The sequence below is a fragment of the Osmia bicornis genome, chromosome 14 (assembly GCF_907164935.1).
Source record: "Osmia bicornis bicornis chromosome 14, iOsmBic2.1, whole genome shotgun sequence".
Taxonomy (NCBI): Eukaryota; Metazoa; Arthropoda; class Insecta; order Hymenoptera; family Megachilidae; genus Osmia; species Osmia bicornis.
Genome location: NC_060229.1, coordinates 8,432,039 through 8,447,984, shown reverse-complemented (window position 1 = coordinate 8,447,984; position 15,946 = coordinate 8,432,039). Strand labels below are relative to the sequence as shown.

At 47.1% G+C, this 15,946-nt stretch overlaps 1 protein-coding gene across 1 annotated transcript; it reads left to right on the top strand.

The window, feature by feature from the left end:
* Nucleotides 1-11,633: 11,633 nt before the first annotated feature.
* Nucleotides 11,634-12,320, top strand: LOC114881213. The gene has a single exon (XM_029197920.1). It carries the CDS (start codon nucleotides 11,634-11,636, stop codon nucleotides 12,318-12,320), a length of 687 nt encoding a protein of 228 aa, XP_029053753.1.
* Nucleotides 12,321-15,946: the final 3,626 nt, after the last annotated feature.

The following is a 15,946-nucleotide window of genomic DNA, read 5'->3' as shown; positions in this document are numbered from 1 at the left end:
AGGTTTTCGGGTCAAATACTCCACTGTGCGACGGTTCAACACGAGTGTACCGCCGTGGTCTGAGATAACAGACCCATAATTGGACCCAGTCCAGGAGTGCACCCGTGTGCTGTGCAGGACCACCACCAACCGCTTGTATCTCCAAGGTCGAGTCGTAGCCACGCGCCGCGAGTCTAGTGTATTGTCCCAAACGCGAAGCAAGTGTAAAACGAGACCTCTAGTGTGAATTACCAGCGAATGAGTGACGCACAACACCTGAAGTCAGCGAAGGGTATGTAACCACAGAGACGGAATATATATATATTGAAGACCCATATATGTGTATCAACAATTACTGAACGCCCCATCCTGCATCCTATACTACCCGCGAGGAAGGTTGTAACCGTACATTCGTACAGTTACATAGTATAAAACAAGTAGTATAGATTTTTCTTGGGAGATCGGAACTATAGCGATGGTATGTGCTATCCCTACTTATTTTTCAAAGTGGAGCGCGTGCGCGGATCCCCTCCTTCGAACACCGGATCGAAGGAGCTCAGTGTCGATCCATCGATCGACACTCTGGTCCCAAACGACAAGCAGAACGGACGCTTTCGCCTACGGCTCTCTTCCAAGAGACAACCGTCTCAAGATTGCGATCCAGCAAGTCGTGACTAGAGCCCGCGCTTGGACACCTCCCTTTCATTAAGTAGTGGCCTTCTATCTTGGGACTCAGCACCCTCGAAAGATCGCTCTACACAGGCATATCCGAGACGACGTTGACTCCTAGGGAAACCTAGTCGAGTCATCCTCGTTTTGCTTGTGCTCTGGCAATTTTACATTGCAATTTGGAGGGCCGTGATCTCGCTCTTGGCATTCTTAAATTCTTCCTTGAATACGCCTCGTACAACAGGAAGAACGTTGACGGATTCCGGCAAATCCACGGTTATCGGATTCTCTTAAATTCACGTATTTCAATCTGCAAAGGAGTCGAGGGTCGGGACTTAGTGCGCGACCTTCTCATCCTTTGATTGTGAGTGAAATCGTGAAGTCAGTGCCCCTGTCGATCTGAGGTTCGCAGGTGAAAACCTCGCTGGACCGGAAGTATCCTCGGAATCCACTGGCTCGCCATTCTGCGATTTAAGAGACGCGTAAAAGCTAATATTTCGCTGCACGGTTAATAAATTCAAACGTTCCTTTTTGCCTACGCGCTCCACGATCACGTAACCTTCGTGTTTCGTGAACTCAGTGTATGTTTCCGAAACAAATCGAGCGATAATAACTCGTCCTTGGCGAAAGACGTTTGAATCGTTGACGACCTACTAAATCTTGTCACCGTCGTGTATATATTACTTTTCGCATTCCGAGCAGAGTCACGATTTTGCGTTTTGATATCATCTGTGTTATTCTATGTATATATATATTTTTTTCTTATATTTCTTAAAATGCGTTATGCAACCAGTCATTTTTCCGTATAAATGAAGACTGAGTTTTTTGAGTCGCGTTAAAGTCGCTCGACTGGTTGAGATTTTTCTTTACGTTATATTTTCTTATATTACTTTATATTCTATTATAATTATTCCGTGAGATTTAAATGCGTTATTCAACCAGTCATTTTTCCGTATTAACAGAAGACTGAGTTTTTGGGTCGCGTTAAAGTCGCTCGACTGGTTGAAATCTTTTCTTTTGCGTTACCATTTTTTTTTTATTACACTTTCGATTCGTGTGAATCCGATCTGCGTGCTTATTGACGATCAATCTAGTCAAGTTCGTTGTATATTATATTTACATAATCTGCGCGTCTATTGAACATCTATTAGATGAGAATTGCGTTCCGTTGATTGTTGAACGCGTAAACTGCCATAATATTTGCGGTGCTACTACCATTCTGTGATCGGCTATTTTGCCATACTTCAATCACCATTTTCTGAATAAATTTTCTTTTTTTACACCGCAAAACTACGTCTCGTTACTGACTTCACCGTTCCTTCTGCCTTCGCGAACGCGAACCACTCCTTGAGACGCGTAGGGGAAATCGTACGCTCGTACTACTCGTGGTATCTTCTCCTTCGCATAAGTAGCGAAAGAACTAAACGTTACAAGGTCAAAGTACGCTTTAGCGTTTAAATCGGCAGAACCGAAAGTACGTAGTAACAGTAAAATAACCACCCTTAAGGTGGGACGTAACAGACATAATGATTTTGCTTACACAGAGGACACGATAACGTATTACGAGTACTAACAAATGCATTGGCTCGTGGTTTTACCTTAATGTCGCGCCCCTCAACACATTTTCTTTGCACAATATTTTAATTATGTGTTAATAATTGCACTGGTTCGTCATCGCGTGAATATTTATTTAAGAATGACAGAAGGTCTTTGAATGTAGGTATTTCATCATCCTCAATTGAGCGCCCCCAGGCAGTGCGCGTGTGCTTATCTAGTTTAGCAGTTAATATGTAAATAAGTAATTCATCACACTCTATTGATGCATTTAAAGCTCTCAATGCGTTCACATGCATTTCTGCTCCTTCCGCTACAGTGCGCAATGACGACGGAGTGTCTTTCGCGACATCGGGTAGTTCGAATAATGTCCGAATGTGACTCTGGATTATTTTGCGCGGTTTATTAAAGCGTTTTTACGCTAATTCCCATGCAACCGAGTAGTTTTCTTCCGAAGCGGTTAATGAATTTGTTACACTAGCTGCATTACCCGTCAAATAAGATTTTAATAGGTGAAATTAGTGAGTAACTGGAATGGACGCATTATCGTGCACTAAAGACCGAAAGGTATCATAAAAGCCTTGCCACTCAGCATAATCGCCGTTAAATTGTTTGATGTGTATTTTAGGTAAAATACTTTGTGAGACTGGTCCTGACGGACTCGATGCATTGGTAGCATTTGACGCCTTGCTAGATTCGCGATTACTAAGTTGATACAACGTGCTACTTATAAAATCTGCACATTCGTAATAGAGAATTTCGAATTCTTCGTGAATATTAGCCTGATCTGAACTATCATCTTTTTCCTCTATTTCATCCTGAGTTGACGAAAAGTTGCTATAATGATCCTCCAGTTTCTGTTTTCGAAGTTCTAGGAAATGAATTTCTAGTTTTTCTGTCTTCCTAACCGAGTTGTTTATGCGAGTTATTTGAGCTTTAACATTAGCGCGTTGTTTGTAATCGAAATTGAGGCACTGAGAGGACGAATACACTGTGTAGTTCGTAAAGGAAGGTGAATCAAGACTTACCAGAGTGATGATACCATTGGTTCCTGTTGATTTTGGATGATGCTGTCAACACTATGATGTTGATTCAGAAAGGGGGATGAGATGCTCCTGATGTGAGCGATCTGCTGCGTTCCGCTTTAGTTCTGATTGTTGCAAAATGTCCAGCAAGGGGAGAAGATGCTTCTTGTCGTGAAGGCTGCCCTGTCTTCCGCTTCGCACCCGGACACAGCACGATGATCACCGTTTGTTCAAACAGTGATAGGTGCCGAAACACTCGTATAGTTGTTTCGTGGATGATAGATGCGGATCACAGTTCCAAGTCACTGTATGCGGCTCGAAGGACCAAATGTTTTGTCGTGCTCTTCGATTTTCGTTTGAAGGCAGCACGGCTTGAGAGTTATTCCCAAATGGGGAGGTTTTAAAATCAAGCGAGAGTGTTCTAGTAGTAGGTTACAGAATTTTCTGTATTTTGATAGAGTTCTGTTTCGTATAATGCTGATTCTTGGAATGAACTTGTCGTACAGGTACGGGACTTATATATTGTTTTTTGAAGCCGGCAACAGCCAATCAGGGCCGCTGGTCGTTTGTACAAAGGGTGATCAGCGAGTCACTTGCGCAGGTATATGCGACCAATGGCGTTTAAGGGACGTCGAAAAAGCCATTCTGCAGTATTTGCAGCTTCGACTGTGAGCAAATTTGTGACCGTACCAACATAGTATTCCGCCTAACCATTCGCTCGCGGAGCCCCGGTGGCAATTAGGTGTAATTCAACCTCTTGTAACGAGGTGACTGGGTGCGCTCGGGTAGGTAACGCCGAGCGCTGCAGTACCGCGTTCGGGTCTCGTCCCGAGACAGCGGCTGCGTGAGGAGTAGGATCGGTCAGTAAATAATTAGAGGTGCGTCAGATAAAAGTATCGTTTTATTGGTTGTCGTCGTTATCGGTAATGGTCCGTTCGTCGGTACAAGTCGGCGTCCTACAACAGTAATGGCAACCGAACGTGTTAGTCTATTCTAATCTGGCTTACGTGCTACTAGGGAGGATGTTATAATACAGGGGACGCGCTTATAAATACTTAATACTACGCGGTCTTAGAGTTACGGAGGCGCGCGCGGGCGCTAAACGATACGATTCGGTGACGTGACGCGGTGCGGTCTCGATGGGACGGCGGTCCCGTTAGTTTCGATTTAACGCGATCGTGGGTCTCGTCCCAGTCGATCGCGAATGCCCTTTTGTCGCTTGGCTGCCTAGCTTTAGCTTCCAGAGAATTCTACCTTTATCGTCGCTGGCTGCCCTTTATATTTCCGCTCGCGGCTTGTTGGATTGCGCGAGCGGCTCGGGGTCCGGCGCCGCGTAGCGGCTGCGGCGGGCGGCGCGCGGGCTCGTCGCGTGTTTGCGTCGGCGCCGCGTGACGTAGGTGACTTTCGTCACACCCCTGTTTTCGAAAGAACTGTTCCAGCGGTTTATAAGTAAAATTCGTCGCCCGATCGAGGACCACCCGTCGCGGTGTTCCAAAGAGAGTCAAGCGGTCACGGAAAACCTGCAACGTCTCCGGGCCACTTAATGACTTCAACGGGCTCAGCTGCACGTATTTGGTAAAAGAGTCAATGATCAGTAGAATATGTTTGCAACCGTCTCACGATTCAGGGAATGGGCCCACACAATCGCCGTGAATGGTGTCAAAGGGAATCGCTGATTTGGGTATCGAATGTAACAGCCCCTGTTTCGGCCCGCTATGCTTTTTAGCAACGTTGCACGTGATGCAATGATCTATATATTTCTTTACAAAACTCCGAGCGCGCGGAAACCGATATCTTTGAGCTATGCGGTCGTAAGTTTTATTGAACCCTACATGACAGTTTTCGTCATGATACATACGAAGCAAGACAATCCGACTCCCCTTTGGCACATAACTGCGATAAATCGTACGCCCGTTATCTTTTAAAATCTTTCTACACAAAATATTCTGCCAGAGATCATAATCACTACAAATTGATTCTTTATTGCGAATTCGACCTATAATATTTTGCGTCTCCTCATCTTTACCTTGCGCCATCTCTAACCATGAGCCCTCGCAAATTACAATTACCCGGCGATCTATCGGGGGATTTCTACTTAGAAAATCTACGTGTTCGACGTACTTCCCCTTTCGATATTCTAATTCAAATGTAAAATCCTGTAAATAAACCCACCATCGAGCGACGCGAGGCAGCAAGTCCTTCTTAGTGCTGGTAGCTTTAATTGCATTACAATCGGTAACAATCTTGAACCGAATCCCCAATAAATAGACGCGAAAATATTTAAGAGCATTCACAATGGCCAAAGTCTCCAACTCGTACGAGTGGTAGCGCGATTCCTCTGGGGTTGTATGCCGACTAAAATAAACTACAACACGCAAATCACCACCCACCCGCTGAAATAATATAGCGCCGTAACCGATTGAACTCGCGTCTGTGTGGAGCTCCGTCTCTCGCGTTAGATCAAAAACAACCAACAACGGCTGTGTACTAAGATTGCTCAACATATATTGCCGAGCGCTCTCTTGTTCCTGACCCCACTGCCACGTTTGATCCTTTCTCAATAGCTTCGTTATAGGAGAGGCACGGGTAGCAAATTCCGGCACGAATTTACGAGAATAGCTTGCTAGGCTCATAAACTGACGGACCTGTCGCCCGTTTGTGGGGACAGGGGTCTCGAGCAACGCCCTAAGCTTTCCTTTTACGGGCCGAATACCGTCAGCGGAAACTTCCCGTCCTAAATATTCAACCGTCGTTTCAAAAAATTTACATTTTCCCAGATTTAGAGTAAAACCCGCTTCCGACAGGGCATTCAATACCTTGCCCAATTTTTCCATCCCTTCCTCGATTGTCTCCCAGGGAATAAGAACATCATCAATGTAAACTAGGGCAACAGAATTTCTCAAAGGGCCTAACGCTTTATTAATAGCCCGCTGAAATACAACCGATGCATTCGACACGCCAAACGGCATTCTCAAATACTCATAGTAATCGTCCGTGGTCACGAACGCGGTCTTCTCAATTGAATCGGCAGCTATTGGGATTTGATGAAATCCCGACTCCATATCAAGGATAGTGAAATATTTACTCTTACCCAACCGATCGAGCTGGTCACCGATCAACGGCAAGGGATAACGGTCCTTAATCGTTATCCTGTTCGAAGCGCGATAATCTACACACATACGATCAGTCCCGTTTTTTTTGTTGACTAAGATTATCGGACTCGCGTATGGAGACACACTTTCACGTATAATGTTCTTATTCAATAAATCAACAACGATAACACCTACCTTCTCACGCTCCACGAGGGACAGGCGGTACGAACTTATTACCTGCTCGCTCCTGGTAGAAATTTTCATTTCCCCGGTAGACACACACCGGGTACAGTCGGTTGGTGTTATCATGTGCCGATACCTCTCTAACAGCGCGTCCAAGGAGCTTCGGTTAACAGAACTGCAACTGCTGACAGCATAACACCGTGGTATGGTCTCCTCCTCCCCGGGTGAAGACGCTCCCTTGACCCGCTGCAAGCTCGTTCCCTCTGCATCTGTCACTGTTGCGGCAGATCACCACACTTTTGAACTCTCGACGTCTAACTACCAGCTTCCCCCTTCCTTGCCGGCGCACGGTGACGTCGGCGGGTTCGCGACACTTATATATAGAGGTGTGCGGGGGCAGCCGTTATTCGTTAGTCGTCATTCGTCATTCGTCATTCGTTATTCAGTAATTGCTACAAGGAGTATATAAAACAAAGAACTCGTAATCGTATACCGTACATAGCGTTTAATCATTGCGTTAATCCGTTATACAACCGTTTGCATACTTATACATTCGGTAATAATATTCATATGTTTATAGCGTAATTTAAGTGCTTTGTAATGAAAATCTATCGTGTGAACTGTGACGGTGTTACAACGTGGATTTATTCTATCGACCTTACTCTACTTTCCTTCCTGTAGATACACGCGTAGACATTCTGGTCCTTCGAGCCGGATATTTCCGGCATTATACGGGAGTGGAAACCGCTTTTACAAAAGTGTCGAATACTAAGTGAACCGCGTTCCGTTACACGCCATAGTTCAAACGCGCGTGCACGACCTTGCGTGAATATCAGTGCCGATCAACACAACAGACAAGTTTTAAATTCGTGATCATCGGTTAGTCGCCTTTTTTCCAATGTCTACAATTAGCGGTCTCATCGAACGACAACCAGAACTGTTTACCTCTATCAGCCGGACAGTTATTAATTTGAAGAAAAAGGGCGAAGCCAACATCACCGAAACCTACGTCAAGGCACCTCTTTCCATTCTGACGGACAACTGGGCAGCGTTCCAGCAAAATCACGCAATAATTTCGGACCAGAAGACTGAGGCCACAAAGAAACTGAGTTATTTCGTCGACGATCTTCGAACTCAGTGTGAAGAAATGGTCATTGAAAATCAGTCAATACTCAACAACTATTTGGTTCGCTTCACACCGACCGCTCCAACGTCTCTAAGCGCAGATTCTCATCTCCTCGCACCCAGCGAACGGTCAGTAACTCAATCACGTTCTTTACCAAAACTTGAATTACCTCACTTCTCCGGGATTTACAAGGAATGGACGCCGTTTCGCGACTTATTTCATTCCATCGTTATCGCAAACTCGTCCATATCCGACGTGGAGAAATTTCATTATTTGAAAATGAGCGTCACGGGTGAAGCGGCCCAGCTATTCAGCAGCATGTCCGTTACCGTCGAGAATTTTAAACTCGCTTGGCCAGCCCTTTCTGACCGCTATGATAACCGTCGCGTCCTAGTCAACACGCAGCTCGAGTTGTTGTTTTCTATCAGACGAATACAGCGCGAATCCGCACATGAGCTGAAACGGTTACATGGCACAACAAACGAAGTCCTTGGCGCGCTTAACGGTCTTAAATGTGACACTAAAAACTGGGATCCCATCATAGTATACTGGGTGTCGCGTAAGTTTGACTCTAACACCTTGCGGGAATAGGAACTACATACCGGCAACTCAACCGAGACTCTTACAGTCACGCAATTAAATGAGTTTTTAGTCAAGCACATTCGTGCCACAGAGGCCATAGAACGGGTTGCGGGAACGTCTCAAGTCACTTCATGGAACCGAGATGGAAAAGTCCAAGTCCATCAAGCATCGATCGCCGCGACGGTTTGCCAAGCTTGCCAAGCCTCACACTTCTTGCAATCGTGTCCTACATATCTTGCTAAGACTTTGGAACAGCGCAAAGCATTTGTCACTCAACAACGGCTCTGCTTTAATTGTTTGGGTTCCCACCATCGCAAGTCTTGCCGCTCTACTAGACGCTGCGTCACTTGTAAGGCCCGTCACCACTCCACTCTTCACGAGGCGTCAAAGCCTGTTATCACGACGACTCCGTCGACTCCGTCAAAGTCGGAGCAGCCGTCTTCCACGGAGCCGGTCTCCACACCAACGACGTCTCACCTGGCTGCGCACCATGGACGGATGCTGCTGGCTACTGCACCAGTTAAAGTCTCGTCTCCTGGTGGCGACGTCTGCGTCGTCCGCGCCCTTCTTGACCAGGGCTCGGAGGTTTCTTTCGCCACGGAGTCGCTCGCTCAGCAGCTCAGCCTCCCACGTCGTCAAGCTAACGTGCCTGTGTCCGGTATTGGCGCAGGAAGGACAGTGGTCACCCGGGGATCCTCCGCGTTTAAAATCTCCTCGCTCAAAGATCCCCCATTCAATCTCGAGGTAAACGCCCTTATCCTGCCCAAGCTAACCAATTACGTTGTAGATCGCCTCCTCAATGTCGCCGATCTGCCCCACCTCCACGGGATTCAACTAGCAGATCCGGATCCGTCGCATCCCAGGCGCATTGAGTTGATCCTCGGTGTCGAGGTGTACAACGCTGTGCTACTTCCGGAGGTCATACGAGACTCGCCACACACACCCATTGCTCAGCGAACACACCTTGGGTGGATCGTTTCCGGTCCCACGTCACATCAGCCTGATGACGCATCGCGTGCAGCACCATCAAATCTTCAATGCAGCGTGGATCGCGACCTACTTGATCTGCTACAGCGTTTTTGGACCCAAGAAGAATATTCTACGAACTGTGAGTCCCAACTGTCTGACGCTGATCTACAATGCGAACAACATTTTGTAAATACACATAACCGCGACGAGACCGGGCGGTTCATTGTTCGCTTACCGTTATCTCGTGACGTGTCTCTCCTCGGCGATTCTCGCAGCTCCGCGTATCGAATATGGATGAGTTCCGAACATCGTCTCTCTAAAAATCAAGCTTTGTGTAATGCGTATAATCAATGTTTAGACGCGTATGAGCGACTCGGTCATATGCGCCACGTTTCCCCCCGTGATATCATAACCAGCGCTTCGTATTACTTACCGCATCACGGGGTTTTTCGTGACACCAACTCCACAAAAATTCGTGTTGTATTCAACAGATCGCACAAAACCTCGTCCAGTTACTCCTTAAATGATTGTCTTCATTTTGGTCCGAAACTGCAAAATGACCTCGCTGATATTTTGCTGCGCTGGAGACAATACGCGTTCGCGTTTTCGGCAGATGTTGAAAAAATGTATCGTCAGATCCGCGTTCATCCTGACGATCAAGCGTTACAGCGCATTCTGTGGCGGCGCGATTCTTCCGCTCCTGTATCAGAATTCTCACTCACTACCGTAACATATGGACTCGCGTGTTCGCCATACTTAGCGCTTCGGTGCATGCGTCAGCTCGCGACAGATAACGGTCACGAATTACCTCTTGCACGTACTATTCTCTTCGCTGAAACATACGTCGATGACGTGCTCTCCGGTGCCCACAGTATCGAAGATGGGCGAGAAAAGGTCTCTCAAATCTGCCGTCTTCTTGAGCGTGGTGGCTTTCATTTGCACAAATGGACCGCGAATTCCGATCAACTAATTTCTAATGTGTGCAGTCTAGTCGAACCGAAATCTGAACGTGCATTAAATCCAGATACATCGCACCGAGCGCTAGGACTGTTGTGGAACGTAGGTCGCGACGCGTTTGTATTTTCATTCAGTGCGAGCAGTCACTCACCCGTTACTAAACGCACAGTATTGTCAACAGTGTCTTAGCTGATCGACCCGCTTGGATGGATCGCGCCAGTTATCGTTCACGGTAAAATTCTCATGCAAGAATTATGGACGCTGCAAATGGGATGGGACGACGCGCTTCCCTCCACGTTCGTGAAACGGTGGGAAGGGTTTACAGCGGGACTTCCGGACTTACGAGCACTGTCCATCCCGCGTTGGATAGGAATCGCCCCCACGAACGTCGCCACGGAAATCCACGGGTTTGCGGACGCGTCCTCTCTTGCGATGGGAATTGTCGTGTATTTACGTACAACAAACGAAGACGACGCAATCCAAACTACGTTATTACTCGCGAAAACGAAGGTCGCGCCTCTTAAGCATGTGACAATCCCTCGACTCGAACTTTCCGCCGCCGTGTTACTTACGCGTTTCGTTGTTCGAATTCGTCGCGTGCTTCACCTCGACCACGTTCCCGTGCATCTGTGGTCCGATTCTGCAGTTGCCCTAGCGTGGATACGAACCCATCCTTCGCGATGGAAGGAGTACGTTCAGAGTCGGGTAACAGAAATTAAGACCGCTCTTCCGGATGCCACGTGGCGTCACGTCCCCGGCTCTCAAAACCCCGCGGATCTAGCTTCGCGTGGCGCGACGCCTCAACACCTTGCTGGTGATCTCATTTGGTGGGAGCGACCCTCCTGGTTGCGCCTTCGGTCCCCAGCGTGGCCATCCGACGAACTACCACCAGACAGTCGTATTGACACTGAAATGCGTCAAGTTCGTGGACACACTGCGCTTATGGCGATCGAGAAGTCGTGGACTAATATAATCTCGCGTTTTTCAACACTGACTCGACTGTGTCGCGTGACGTCGTGGGTTTTCCGAGCTGTTGGCAAATTCCGATCGCGCTTATCCCCACCATTCGCAGCTCCAACGTTAAGCGTAACCGAAATCGACCAAGCGCGTCTGTATTGGGTCAGGGAAGTACAAAAGGAACATTTCCGGGATGAACTAACCGCACTTTCCGCAGGGTCGACAGTCGCCAAATCCAGTCCGTTACACAGACTAATGCCCTACGTTGACGAGCATGGTCATCTTCGCGTCGGCGGACGGCTACGTAATGCGGCACTCCATCCCGATCAAAAGCATCCGTTAATTCTACCGCGCTCGTCTACATTTACGTCGCTCGTTATCGACCACGCCCATAAATTTGCGTTACACGCTTGCCCTCAGCTCACACTAGCAACCATCCGACAAACATACTGGATTCTCGGAGGTCGGTCCCCGATCCGCATGTTTATATACAGATGCACAATTTGTACACGGCAGCGAGCGCATACGGCGGCACAGTTAATGGGACAGCTTCCCGCGCGTCGCGTTACCCCCTCCCGAGCGTTCTTGCATTCCGGTGTAGACTACGCCGGACCTTTCAGCGTAAAAACTATCCGCGGTCGAGGAGGTAAAATCTTTAAGGGATACATTGCGGTGTTTATCTGGTTTTCCACCGGCGCGATCCATCTTGAGCTGGTTTCCGATTATTCCGCGGAAGCGTTCATCGCAGCGTACAAGCGATTCAGCGGCCGTCGCGGAATACCGGCCACCATCACTAGCGATTGCGGAACGAACCTAGTCGGCGCCGATAGGGAACTGCGTAGTCTGTGGAAAAAGGTCGCGAACTCGCTGGCTAACGACGGCACGGAATGGAAATTCAACCCCCCCTCGGCACCTCACTTCGGCGGCAAGTGGGAAGCCGCCGTAAAGTCGGTAAAATTCCATCTGCGTCACGTGATCGGGAACACTGCACTTACTTTTGAGGAATTCTCGACTCTCCTCTCGCAAATCGAGGCGGTGCTGAATTCACGACCGTTATGTCCGTTAACAGATGATCCGTCCGATATCGGGGCTCTCACTCCTGGTCACTTCTTGACCGGAGCCGCGTTGACAACTGTACCTGAGCCGGACCTCTCGGACGTTCCCACTTCTCGCCTCTCGCGTTGGCAATTGTTGAAGCAATTCGTAGATCACCTTTGGATGCGATAGTCTCGCGAATACCTCTCTTCTATACAATCAGCCACCAAATGGCTTGTCCGGCACGACGGCATCAAGGTCGGCTCTCTGTTGCTGATAAAAGACGATCGCGCGCCTCCATCCAAATGGCCGCTCGCACGTGTAACTCAGCTGCACCCGCGACGCGACAATCTCACTCGCGTCGTTACGCTACGAACCGCACACTCGACACTCACTCGTCCAGTCACTAAATTGTGTCTACTTCCAATTGACGTTCCGGACGCCGACATTACGCAATCAACTGTCGGCCCGGCTACGCGTGCCAACTAGTTCGAGTTGCCTCCGGTACGCCCCGTCGGCAAGGGGGGCAGGAATGTTGCGGTAGATCACCGAACTTTTGAACTCTCGACGTCTAACTGCCAGCTTCCCCCTTTCTTGCCGGCGCACGGTGACGTCGGCGGGTTCGCGACACTTATATATAGAGGTGTGCGGGGGCAGACGTTATTCGTTAGTCGTCATTCGTCATTCGTTATTCAGTAATTGCTACAAGGAGTATATTAAACAAAGAACTCGTAATCGTATACCGTACATAGCGTTTAATCATTGTGTTTAAAATGAAGTAAGGCTTGGTGGTAAGACTTTCGCGGGGAGAAGGCGATGTTAAAACACTTGCTTCTATACTTAATCAATGATATAAGAAGAGACTTTATTGCGTGTGCGAATACAGTGCGAACGAAAAAACTTGTCTATCTCTCTCTGTCTCTTGGCGCTTACTTCGCATACAACGCGCACATCGCGCACACGACGCGAGGCTGTGCAAAAATTCCCTAGATACCAAAAATGGCGGGAAGTCTATTTTCTCACATCCTCCCACCTGGAGTTCTGAACTCCACACGCTTTCGTAGAATATATACTATTAGAACAATTACAACTTATACGTACATAATAATCAGGTTTCTTGACAATACGCCCAAATCGAGTTTGTACAATCTTTTCCGCATCACAGCTAACTTTAGGTTCGCACTTTTCATCATTGGAAATAGTTTGCTCGGTCACTATTTCCTGCATAACATTTCCATTTACAGATGCGCTTTCAATTTCTAGCGGATAAATGCGCTGCAGTGGTCTTTTTAAATTGCCATCCTTCGTCTTCAAAATCGCAACTCGCGCTATACCGTCACGCCCTTCAATTAATTTCTCGACTTTGGCTAAGGGCCAATGGATGCGTTTCCGATTGTCGTCACCTATTATAACAATATCACCTACTTTTATTGCACGTGATTCTTTGGTGGCGCTCTTAAAAACTAGTTGGCTAAGATATTCCCTGCGGAAACGTTCCCGCAAGTGCTCCATTACTTCCTGCCTACGTCGGATAGCCTTATTGAGATCTGTCGTTCTAAAAATATCGATATCCGGACACTCGGATTCTCCTATATCGTTGAAAAACATGGCCGGGGTGAGAGGTTTCAAGTCATCCGGTGACTCCGACACGTATGTCAAGGGACGCGAATTGATCGTACGCTCGCAATTAACTAAAACGGTGTACATTTGATCGTAAGTTAGACAGGCTTTTCTGAGGACTTTACGTAAAATAACCTTTACCATACCTATTAGACGCTCCCACCAACCTCCCCACCACGCTGCTGTTGGTGGATTAAAAATCCAATTTATTCGTTTAGCCGAGCTAGTCTTAGCGATTGCATTCCAGTTTAACTTATCGAAAATATTGTTGGCTCCAACAAAGTTCGTGCCATTATCGCTCTAAATGACAGATGGTCGAACGCGACGACCAATAAAATTATCTAGTGCACCCAAAAACGCTGCCGTTGACATGGAGGTCACGAGTTCCAAATGTACTGCGCGATATACCGCGCAGGTAAATAAGCAGATCCAGGCCTTCTGCTGCCCGCGCAGGTACAGTGGCCCTGCGAAATCTATTCCTGTAACCTCAAATGCAGCAGCATCCTTTACTCGATTTAGCGGCAAAGGGGCCGGATCTACCTTCAACGGTTTAGTACATTGTCGCTTGCAAATAACGCACTTTGCAATGATCTCTCGCACCGTTCTGCGCATTTGTAGTATCCAATATTTCTCTCTCAATTGGCACATTACTGATTGTACCCCAGCATGGCTCATGCTCTCATGCGTCTCACGTATTAATAATTCTACAACTTTGTGCTTGCTGTCTAATAATATTGGACACAAAAAGGAGAAACTATCGCTTCGTTGTATTATTCTCGTTTTTAATCGTAATAAACCATCAGTATGCTTGAAAACTTTAATCGCTGACAGCTTTGGATCGTTCTTTGGCAAAAACATTTCTTCTTGTAAACATTTTAATAATTTAACTTCTGTTTCGTAAATCTCTTTATATGTCAAATACTTACTTCCTATAGCCTGTTTCTTCAAGAATTTCTTAAATCTAAGCATGACACACAAAAACCTTATAAATCTATTGTACGATGAAAACTTGTTTACTAAGCTTATATCTACGTGTTTAACATTGAGCATTGTGATCTCAGCTGACTTTTTCAACTCACTATCTACCTCGCTTTCGTCAATTTCGTCTTTTGAACTCGGCCAGTCCTGCCGATCCTCACGCAGCCAATTTGGCCCCTCCCACCAACGCGAATCGTACAGCTGTTTAGCTTGACACCCGCGCGACGGAAGATCAGCCGGGTTCAGGGGGTCAGGTACATACTTCCATGTCCACGATTCCGACATACGACGGATTTCGCGTACGCGGTTCCAGACAAATACACCCACTGACTATCTCGATTTATCCAGGTCAAAACGGTAGTCGAGTCCGACCAACAGAAAACGGGTATATCTTTACAGCTGAGAGCCTGCAAAATGTCCTCAGTTTGACGGCTACCTATGCAAGCGGCCAAAAGTTCGAGACGCGGAATGCTCGCGTTATCTGGTGCGATTCGCGTTTTCGCAGCAAGTAAATGCAATACCACGTGGTTCTCGTTCTCTACCCGCAAAAATGATACCGCTGCATATGCCATCTGACTTGCATCACAGAAGGTGTGCAAGGAAAGCACGTCTGAACCGAAACTTCTCGGTATCTCGATTTGGCTTAAATAGGGCAACTGCTTGTACCAACTCAGAAATTCTTTGCGCGTCTCTTCGTTTACTGGTGTATCCCAATCGTATCCCGATTTCCATAGTTTTTTCAATATCAGCCTGGGAATTATCATGACCGGTGCCGTGAACCCGATTGGATCGAATATCTTATGTGCGACTGAGAGAATCGTGCGTTTTGTTATTTCTTTAATATCGTCATTAATCGCCGTAGAGTTAATCGATATTGTATCGCGAGTCTTATTAAACAAAATCCCGAGAACCCGCGTTGTCTCTTTCTCCGAAGAATCGTGGCTATACTCCCACCCTCGCAATTCGAAACTACCTTTGGCCATTATTAGTTTTGCCTGTTCAATAAAAGAATTTAATTCCGCTCGTGATCTGACACTCGTAACGCAGTTGTCCACGTAAAAAGATTTTGCCAATTTATCAATAATGTCCTTGGACAGTAAATCTTGTTTTTGCATTTTTACAGTTTCTGTGAAATGATATTCTAGAACTGCTCCTAATAAGAAAGGACTACTCGTAAGGCCGAATACTACGCGCCTATGTCGTAAAACTATAAGTTTTCC

Excerpts from the sequence above, each read along its gene's own strand:
- LOC114881213 (XM_029197920.1), top strand. The coding sequence starts at position 11,634 with ATGGGACAGCTTCCCGCGCGTCGCGTTACCCCCTCCCGAGCGTTCTTG.